The sequence below is a fragment of the Podarcis gaigeae genome, assembly GCF_964106915.1.
Source record: "Podarcis gaigeae genome assembly, chromosome: 6".
In the NCBI taxonomy this organism is placed as follows: Eukaryota; Metazoa; Chordata; class Lepidosauria; order Squamata; family Lacertidae; genus Podarcis; species Podarcis gaigeae.
In genome coordinates, this window is record NC_139682.1 from 70,158,221 (window position 1) to 70,169,132 (window position 10,912).

At 42.1% G+C, this 10,912-nt stretch overlaps 1 protein-coding gene across 2 annotated transcripts in view; it reads left to right on the forward strand.

Annotated features, from left to right (window-relative positions):
• Positions 1-10,420, forward strand: part of LOC310846554 (calcium-activated chloride channel regulator 1-like) — a 30,336-nt gene extending 19,916 nt beyond the window's left edge. For both annotated transcript variants that reach the window (XM_083743329.1, XM_083743330.1), the window contains exons 9-15: positions 1,414-1,591; positions 2,237-2,343; positions 3,157-3,381; positions 4,224-4,494; positions 5,406-5,570; positions 6,792-7,031; positions 9,058-10,420. In XM_083743329.1, the coding sequence (XP_083599455.1) occupies positions 1,414-1,591; positions 2,237-2,343; positions 3,157-3,381; positions 4,224-4,494; positions 5,406-5,570; positions 6,792-7,031; positions 9,058-9,551 (1,680 nt within the window). In that variant the 3' untranslated portion in view covers positions 9,552-10,420. The remainder of the gene's footprint in view (positions 1-1,413; positions 1,592-2,236; positions 2,344-3,156; positions 3,382-4,223; positions 4,495-5,405; positions 5,571-6,791; positions 7,032-9,057) is intronic.
• Positions 10,421-10,912: the final 492 nt, after the last annotated feature.

Consider the following 10,912-nt stretch of genomic DNA (forward strand, 5'->3'; position numbering starts at 1 on the left):
AAGCTCAGGTTCATAGCTTGAGTGGAGCCAAAAGAGCCAGCGTGGTGTAGTGGTTAAGAGGGTGGACTCGTAATCTGGTGAACCGGATTCGCTTCTCCGCTCCTCCACATGCAGCTGCTGGGTGACCTTGGGCCAGTCACACTTCTCTGAAGTCTCTCAACCTCACTCACCTCACAGAGTGTTTGTTGTGGGGGAAGAAGGGAAAGGAGAATGTTAGCTGCTTTGAGACTCCTTAAGGGGAGTGAAAGGCGGGATATCAAGTCCAAACTTCTCCTCCTCCTCCTCCTCCTCTTCTTCTTCTTCTTCTTCTTCTTCTTCTTCTTCTTCTTCTTCTTCTTCTTCTTCTTCTTCTTCTTCTTCTTCTTCCTGCTTGACTTAGCAATGATCTTAGGGACTGGGCAGCCTGATAAACTTGTCCTAAACTGTGAAGGAGCTATAGTGCATCACTGTGAATTCCCTGCAGCGGAAGCTATATGCTTTCTCTCCCTTTCCATATTGAGGCCAAAGAGAGCGCTAAAGCTGGTGTCTCCAAGCATGGGGATAGGGAGGGGGAATTTGTTCAGTTTGCATTTAAAGTCGAGTTTATCACTTTCCTAAGCAATTTGACAACCCAAACATACTGCCCTTCAAAATTCAAAATTTTCCAGATTTGGTGCTTTAAGTTTTCCTCTCTTTTTTTTGATAATAATTTTTATTAGTTTCAATTAGTTTTCAATTTATTAGTTTTCAATCCAAAATGAATTGCTTTAGTTTTCCAGCTCACCAGTGTTTACAAAAATGAACATATTATGTACAAGTTTGCATGAAATGGAATCTATTATTGGAAAACCTTTAATCAAGATGCATAATCACATGGGGAAAAATCTATAATCAAGATGCATTATATTGGGAGAAACTGCTTGCAAAAATATGCACTTGAGTGAAAACTGCAAATAAAAAACATGTTTATTAGGAGAAATTTGCACTAAAATGCTGAATAATTTTCATGAGGATTTTTAAAAATAAAATTCTGAAATTGCTGCATAACTGCAGAGATTAAAATTTAAGAATATAAAAAAGAGAAACTGTGAGGTCTTCTGTTCCTAGGCATGGATTTTAGGGGAATGCTATGGCAGTTGTTGTGGAACAGCAGCTAGAGAGAGGAGTGAGCAACCCAATTTGCACATATTTTCTACCCTTTGAAAGTAGTGAAGTAGCAAATGCTGTTTCTCCCTTAACAGTAACATATATGGCACTTATCTCACTGCAGTCCACTTCCTATAGAGGTACGAAATTAATTCACACATATGTCACAGAACAGCAACCGTACAACATACTTGCAGAGCTTTGTAGCAGTTATGTCATACACTTTAAGTGTGTGCCCTTCTAAATTACTAATTGCTGTTAATTTTTCAATCCTTTTTTTCCATACAGGTCTTTTTACAAAAGTATTCAACTACAAAAGGCTGTGAAATTGTGCTCTTGACCGATGGCGAAGATACTGCTATAACCTCTTGTTTCGAAGAAGTTCAAAATAGTGGGTCTATAATTCACACCATTGCTTTGGGACCAAGTGCTGCAGAAGAACTAGAAAGATTGGCAGAGATGACGGGTAAGTGATTGAACGAAATGTCTGAGTCTTACAGGAGTCTTCTGTGCTACTTAGTGCCAGCTGGTGTCTTGCAAAAAGTTTGTTTCACTTCAGACACACACTGTCTGCAGCAGTATTCAGAGAAGCCTCTCTCAGCAGCCATTTCCCTCACACACAGAGAGAGAAGACAGAAAATCAGTTAAAAACAACAGTTACAGTTGTACTTTGGTTCTCAATTTTAATCCGTTCCGGGAATCCGATTGGCTGCAGCTCACTGAGTGACTTTGCACTATCTTTCAGTAGACTGGTTGTGAGGATAAAATTGGAAGGGGTTTGTGTGCGCTGAGTTAGGTGAGGTGGTGAGATACAAGGGCAATAAAAAATCTAGAGTTTCCGTCCTTCCACTGAGTTAAGTGGGCTAAATTTTCCCTAGCCACTCCAGTTGCTGCCTATGACCACAAAACACAAACACCTTGGGTGGTGGCATTCTATGAAATAAAAAACCCTAGTGAAAGAATTATGTGATTGTTCAATGATATTTTCACCATCCCACCCCCCCCCCCCGCCTCCATGTAGTGGCCGCTACAAGGTATCATACAAAAGCTAATTGCATTTTATTCCACCTGAAAAATTCTTCTAATTATTATTATTTCAACCACATTTCAGGAGGTTCAAAATTTTCTGCCACTGACAGTTTGGATTCCAACGGTCTCATCGATGCTTTCAGTGGAATTTCTTCAGGAAGTGGAGATATCAGTCAACAATCTATTCAGGTTTGAACTGCAAAGATTTGAGTGCATGCAGCAGTCTATCATCATCATCATCACTATCGCTATTATTAGGCACCCTACAAGAATTAAAGTCAACACAGAGTGAAATCAATTCTACAGCCCACATTTTTCTATTATTGAACAGGGGGAGGAACAGGTATTAAAAGAATTAACAGAGAAGGGCAAACGGCCAAAATGGATTTTGGCAGAGCTGAAACATTTCACAATGTACCATTCTGAGTTCAAATGAATGTGTAATATAATTCATTTTTCTTTGCCTGGATAAATAACAAATTGGAGAAGAGGTTTCATTAGGAAAATAGCATATGACAAAAGCGTTTCTTTAAAAACAACAACCCAGCACCATGGTTCCAGCCCAGCTATCCATTGCCAAAATGTGGAAACTGGAGATTTGAGTTGCCTCATCTAGCATTGTCCAAATATTGGCTGGCCATTTCCAAGGCTGTTGAGGTAAAGGTGCGATTGTTTCCACCTGTTTCAATGTAGCTGCTTATCTGCCTTCCTCCATGTCTTTAACATTGAAATATTGATAGAAACTAAATTTATCACCACTGGACAAACCAATATCTGTATGGGGCAAGACCTATCATGTCATGACTGTACCAGCATTTTTATTAAAGGCTGAGTATTGCGTATTCTTGTCCAGCAGAACTAACCACTGTGAAGGCACCTTCTAAACAATGTACTGGCACTCATTTCTTTACATCTTATGAAAGGAAATAAACCATATGTATTCAATTTATAAAACTTTTCAGATACTGTATACTTATTTCTCCCCCCTCCCCTCACCACCAGCTTGAAAGTAGAGGGCAAAGTGTCGGTTCCCAAGACCAGCTGAATGGTATTGTAACCATTGATAAAACTGTGGGGAATGACACTTTCTTTGTGGTGACGTGGGACACATCCCCACCAGAAATTCTGCTCACAGATCCCAAAGGAAGAGAGTACACTGAAAAAGACTTTGCAGTTGACAACACCAACGTCCGAACAGCTCGCCTCAAGATTGATGGAACCGCAGAGGTAAAAGCTGAGCTCTTCTGAAACTTCTCTATGCGTCGAACCATGACTAGGAATGTGCCTATTCCTTTTTGAAAAGGGAGAAATGGCTGTAGCTGTGTTAGTGAAGGGTTGCGTCACTACAGCAAATTATTTAAGAGCCATTCACTACTAATCTTACAACATTTAACATTCAGTTGCTTGTCTGAAATGATAGTTTTTGTGCAACTGACCAGTTTAATACTTTATCCCTTATAGGGCAGAATCTCACAGAATAATCATAGAATCATTGAACTGTAGGATTGTAGAGTTGGAAGGGACCACAAGCATAAACTAGTCCAGTCCCCTGCAATGCAGGAATCTTATGTTATATCTATACTATTAGGCAGTCCATTATACCATGCGACGTCTGAGGCCTTTGTTGTTCTGCCTGATTGCGCCACTTAGGGCAGCCCCGACCTACTTTTATGCCTGGGGAGCAGACCTGAGGGAAGACTGTGTCCCTCAGGTCCTCTCCCCAAGCCCTGCCGCCCAGGCTGCCGCAGATTGGCCGATTCAAACTGCAGGCCTACTGGTGCCTGTGATGCTCTGTTGTGGCCAGGAGGGAGCGGCAATGGCTGTGGAAAGATGGCGAGACTCTGCAGGTTTAAGGAGGCACCGCAGTGGACCGCAACTGCCGCTCACTGTGGAAGGAGTAAACGAGCATTATATGTCCAGCTTGACGCTGCTGTTAGTACCTTCTGCACTTGTAGATATATATTTTGTAGAAAATGTCATCCATCTTTATCAAAACACAACAATAACCAAAGGAATGGAACTGTATTCACAAACATTACTTAGATATGCAATATCTTTCTATATTTCAGACAGGAGATTGGATTTACTCAATTCAGAATACATATTCAAACGCTCAGGTCATATCGATAACAGTCACAACTAGAGCAGCATCTGTCAATGTGCCCCCGGTGATTGTGAAGTCCTTTATGAATAGCGATACCAATAAGTTTCCTAGTCCGATGGTTATTTATGCAGAGGTCAGCCAAGGATTCTTACCTGTTATTGGTGCAAAAGTCATAGCCACAGTTGAGCCAGAGATTGGAACACCTGAAGAGGTGGAGCTTTTTGACAATGGTTCAGGTAAGTTTATTTCAAAATGTTATTGGCAGTATGCATTCTGGATTTATTTATTTTTTCCCTGAAGCAGAATATTAACTCATCAAATCTAGCATCATCTAAGCTGACATAGTGGATTCAAAAGCTGATCTTGGCTGTTCATCTTTTGCAGTGGCAAATTCATTCATTCTTTTCCGATAGAGTACATACATTGCAACCAATACCAGTGTATGCATTTGGCTTTTCCTGTAGCATGTGATTTGCCTTATCTGCATATGTGAACTGGAGCCGTTATATATCAAGATCTCGATCTGGGCTCCCTAGTTTCATCAAGCCATGCAAAAGCTATCTGTCAAATGTTGGATAGTATGGAGACCTACTAATGTTTGGGAAAACAAAAACATCTTTGTCTGGTGCTGAAACGATAGCAAGATTGGTGGCAAGGGGTCCTTCCTGGGAGAGCAGGAAGCTCATAACTGTGAGCTACTACAGAGAAGGTCCACTCACTCTTTGCCAGCCTCCCAACTTCCCTCAGAAATCACACACAGGGAAAGGAACCAGATGATGATCTCTGGATCTGGGTTAGTTCATATGGGGAAAGGGCGTCTTTAAGTTTGATAAGTGTCCTGATTTTGTTAACTGCTTGGCACTGCCAAAAATGGAGCTTGTCAGGTATACAGCAAGCTACAATAATGCTGGTGTGTTGTGTTGGTTACAACTTGTGTTGGTCTGTGAGGCACAAATATTAAAACATTGGTACCTTATGATCCTATATTACAGAGATCAGAATCAAATATTAGCTGTTTCCATTAAAACAACCACACACATTGTGAAATGAACACCTCCCACATAGGTTATGTAGGGTTTTGTTTTTTTAATGACCAGCAGTGAGAGGTGAGCTTTGGGATGTTACATTTTTATATCTGTGTATTCAGGTGCTGATCTTATCAAGAACGACGGGATCTACTCCAGGTATTTCACATCACTCAAAGGAAATGGCAGACACAACCTAAAAGTGCGTGTCGAAGGAAAGGACAAGGTTCTTAAACGGTCCCGTAGGCAGAGTCAAGCTCTCTATGTACCAGGTTACGAAGAAAATGGTAAGCCTGGTTTATGAAATAGCCCTGTGATTCTCAAAATGTGAAATTGGGAGTCTTGGGAGTAACACAAGTTTCTTCCTGCTATTCCCCCTTCATAAGGGTCTTTATGTAGATCTGAACACTTTTCTGATGCATGGGTACATATGTGCCCATATTCTTCTATCCCATAATATTCTGGATGTGTTAATCGAATGTGTCATTGAACCAATGAAACAGCTCCCTAATTCTTACAAGGCTTTAAAATATGACTCTGGTATCCTTCTTTCGGCATTTTAGATTCCCATCTGTTTCTATTATTTGCCAGCCGAAAGTCTAGATCAGGCACGTCCAACTCCCAAGAAACTGTGATCTCCTCCCAGTATAAAAAAAAACTGTGATTTACCCACTGTCATGGAAGAGAGGAGGAGTGTGGTTGGACATGCCTGGTCTAGATCAAATGGCTTTATTTTCCCCCTAGCAACTCTAGGCAACCATGGTGGAATCTACACACATATAAAAAACCCCTGTGAAAATGCTTAAAAAAAGAAAAAGTTTTGAAAAATGCATTAAATTTGGTGTAGCTGACTGTTGCCTTCTAGTGTCACATTTGTATATTGCACATTATATTTTAAATGCTTTATTTGCAGATGTATAGCTGGATCCACATATGTAATGCATTGATGCTACGTGTGGGTGGGAAAGAGGCACGTGATTCGTTTGCCCACATAACTGTGATATTTTTCTGCATACAGCAGCTTCAGCGTAGGGGAAGCAGCTCAGTGTAGGAATGGAGGTGGATCCGTATTGAGATGGTGGTGTATAATAAAGTGATTTTAACGTCTTAAATTTATCTGGAGGTGGGGACACACAAACACACACACACTAGGCATTTGCCCATTTTTATTGTTTGTTGTTTATTCTCAGCCTGTTACTATACTCAGCAACAAACAAAAATCTAACATGTGGCGTGGTAATATCGAGAAAGCGCTAAGCAAAATGTTCTCACAAAGATTTCTCCTTGTGCGAGACAACGCTCTCCTCCCTCTTCTCCCCCTAAATCTGTCTGCATCTGGAGCAGATTTGGGTATGGTGAGAAACAGGCGGGGTGTGGGAGAAGAGGGAGACATCCCAGTGTGCTGGCAATAATTAGCATAAGTCATGGGTTACCTGTATACCTGGATATAATCTGCCTATCAGCCGTAATGTAACCCATCTGACATATCTTTCTCCCCTCTTTTGTAGGTAATATAACAATGAACCCCCCCAAACCTGAAGTTAATGTGAGCGAAACTGAAGGAAATCTGGGAAATGTCACCAGAATTGTATCTGGTGGTAGTTTTGTAGTATCAGGAATTTCTCCTGGAGGTAGTCAAGATGTTCTTCCACCCTGTAAAATCACCAACCTTGAGGTACAGCAAACTGGTGATGGCGGATTTCTTCTCTCCTGGACAGCTCCTGGAAATGACTATGATGTGGGGAAAGGTAAATGTGGGGTTCTGCTTTAATCTTTCAGTAAGGACTCTTTGAGAAATATTTAAATTTCGTACTAACCTGGTTGGGGGGTGGAGAGCCAAACAACGGTTTTAGTTACACTAACTTCATAGGCATGTAATACTGTACATCAGGGTCTCCCTTGGACAGTTCCATTAGCCCTTCAATGTCCCCAGCCACACTCAATTTTGATTTTTTCTAATTGATGTTTTTGGCCTTCTGCTGTTGTTGTTCAGTGGGAGGAGGGCTGCCTGTTTCCAGCATTGTTGCTTCAATTTTTAAATCCGTATTTTGTTCTTATTTTAAGTCATGTATGTGTTTTGCCATCGTCCCTCCCCACCCCCCGGCAAGGCAGATGAGTAATGTAAGGTTTTATTCTGTGGAATAGCGTACCCTCCAACATTTCTCCACTGAAAATAGGGACATCCTATTCCATAATGATAATTTTACTATTAACAGTGGTACCTCGGGTTACATACACTTCAGGTTACATACGCTTCAGGTTACAGACTCTGTTGACCCAGAAATAGTGCTTCAGGTTAAGCACTTTGCTTTGGGATGAGAACAGAAATTGTGCTCCGGCGGCGCAGCAGCAGAAGGCCCCATTAGCTAAAGTGGTGCTTCAGGTTAAGAACAGTTTCAGGTTAAGGAACGAATTAAGTACTTAACCTGAGGTACCACTGTATACCCTTCACATCTGACTGAGTTGCCCCAGACACTCTGTGCGGCTTCAACATAGAGTGGTACCTCTAGTTACGAACTTAATTCATTCCGGAGGTCCGTTCTTAACCTGAAACTGTTCTTAACTAGAGGTGTGCTTTCACTAATGGGGCCTCTTGCTGCCGTTGCGCCGCTGGCACACGATTTCCATTCTCATCCTGGGACAAAGTTCTCAACTCGAGGTAACTCTTCCAGGTTAGCAGCGTTTGTAACCTGAAGCATTTGTAACCAGGGGCATTTGTAACTCAAGGTACCACTGTATATAAAAACATAATAAAACATTAAACATTAAAAAACTTCCCTATACAGGGCTGCCTTCTGATGACTTGTGGGTCAGATAACTCCATACCCTCCAATGTTTCTCCAGTAAAAATAGGGGCATCCTAAGGGGGGTGGGGACATGGGTGGCACTGTGGGTTAAACCACAGAGCCTAGGACTTGCCGATCAGAAGGTCGGCAGTTTGAATCCCCGCGACGGGGTGAGCTCCCATTGCTCGGTCCTTGCTCCTGCCAACCTAGCAGTTTGAAAGCATGTCAAAGTGCAAGTAGATAAATAGGTACCGCTCTGGTGGGAAGGTAAATGGCGTTTCCGTGCACTGCTCTGGTTCGCCAGAAGCGGCTTAGTCATGCTGGCCACGTGACCCGGAAGCTGGACGCCAGCTCTCTCAGCCAATAAAGGAAGATGAGCGCCACAACGCCAGAGTCGGACACAACTGGACCTAATGGTCAGGGGTCCCTTTACCTTTAGGGAAAAGTGGGGCATTCCAGGAGGGATCAGATCAGAAACTGGGATGGCGTTTGCAAATCAGGGACTGTCTCTGGAAAATAGGGACACTTGGAGGGTCTGAAATAGGTACCCTGTTGGGTTCTGTGACATGGGCTATGTTTTTGCATTGGCAAGGAATTACGGTGAACTTCAACAAGCCTAAGCAGCAGCCCATGTAAACTAACAATGTGTTCTGGAACATTCTCCAGAGTCCTTTGCAGCAGGCAAAGATGTAGTGGCGGTGTGCATTCAACGCCAATGTGCTAAGAGTTCCCTAAAGGCAAGAAGTTTGAAATGCACAGAAAGCAAATTTGGGCATTGTTATTCTTAATCCGTGACTGCAGACATAGATCTTGTGTGTTCTTTAATTCCCAGTGTCTTCTGCAACACACAACGATGCAATGGGCTGGTGTGCAATATGCTTAGGGTTCCTGGAGGACAGGAAGTTATGCACTGAAAGATAGGCTTGTCACTGTTTCCTTGATCCATGTACATCTAATGCATGCCTGTTGTGGGTCCTTTATTTTGCAGCTGAAAGATATGAAATAAAGATGGGTGAAAGTCCCTCGGAGTTAACCAATGCAACTTTTGATAGTGCGACTCCCGTGGACACCGCTGGCCTGATGACAGAAGTTGCTGGGGTCAAGCAATCCTTTCACTACAAGCCAGTAAACTTCACGAAAGAAATTGGCACCTCCATCTACTTTGCCATTCGTTGCATTGATGGGAGTGACAACGTCGGAGAAATATCTAATATAGCCAGAGCAGTCGTATTCCTTCCTGCATGGCCAAGTTCTCGTCCAGTCACCATTTCCCCTACTCCAGCTGACAATTCCATTATTCTGTCTAGTCCAGATGACAAACATCCTGGCTCAGTTGACAAATCCACAATTATAATTGTGATAATTGCATGCATTTCTGTAATTATTTTTTTGGCTGTTGTAGGTATAGCAGTTTGCATTCTACGTAAGCGGAAATATGGAAATTATGTGACGACGACTACCAGTACTACTGTTGCTCCTTGAGCTCTTTTTTTATATAAAAAAATAGCCACTTCTTCAACATTTCACAATATGTCATATATTGCCAACACAAAGGAAATAAATGAACAGTACAGTATAGTTATATCGTAATGACGTACCATTACAATTCAGATGAAGGAAAGTGGATAAGTTGTAAATTATACTGAGTTGTATTCCGAGTAGAGTGCTCTGTTTTACTCAGAGTAGATTCACTGAAGCAAATAGTACCCCCAGAAGAAGAAGAAAACACTGGTAGTAGTATTTATTAGCCCCTTTACACATAAAAATGACTTACAGCAAACACAATACCCCGCCCCCAAATATATTTATACAATTAAAAGGCAAGTCTAATAGTTTCTGCTTCATCAAAAGAGGCCACAAATACTTAAAAATCCTTAGTATTTTGCACTGTTTTATAAGATCTTCGGACTGTTTGTGCAACAGTTCATAATTATTTTTATAATGGACTCTGGCAAAACTTAACTGGAAAGCTCAAGAGGACAAGAACTTTAAAAAAGAATGGGGAAAATATAATTAACTTGGGAGACCATTGTAAGCAGATGAAAACATTAGCAGGGTCTTAATCTTACTTGTAAGGTGACTATGACTATGGACAATTCAGATGGATTAAAAAAATGTTGATAAAAGTCTGATATGCAGGTGTAAACGTTGACCTTGGGACCCATAGAGGGGGTGGGGGGAAGTCTGGAGATTCAGAGGAATTTTTTTATATGGATTTGTAATTGTTTTTCATATTAATGCTTAGAGAATTTCTATCTTGATTGATTCTATGTCAGGCTAAAATATCCTTGTCATTTTGTGTGTTCAGACCCAGAAACCTCCCCCCTAAATAAATTCACACTTGACTCAAATTTTAGTTTCGGTTTTTGGCAGAATTTAGGCCACAACTTTATTGATTACAGAAAGTGACTGGTTGCATAGGCTCTGGTTCGACTGGCTCCCTGCACTCTTGCAGGCAGCGCTGACCCAGGGCACCAGCATAGGTCAGCCTAGGGTGAACACCTCGATAAGTGGAAAGCTGGGAACAGGCTATCTCTGCCACCCAGATGTCCCCCTGGATTCCGGCACAGGCACAACCCGCTCTCAGGGGTTGACCAAACCATTGAGTCTCTGGATTCCTTTAACGGAATACCCTTCACATAGGGATGGCGAGAGCATTCTCCCATCCCTATCACCTGAACCAGAGACTATCCCGTACCCGTAGAAGAGGAGGAATCGCCATCTTTGTGCCTTTGGGCCCTGCATTTGGAGCAATGACTCTTCTGCTGCTTGCCACCAGATGACGGGACCCTGGGCACCAGAAGATCCTCCTCAGAAGAGTGGATGTAGAGCACCTCCCTCAA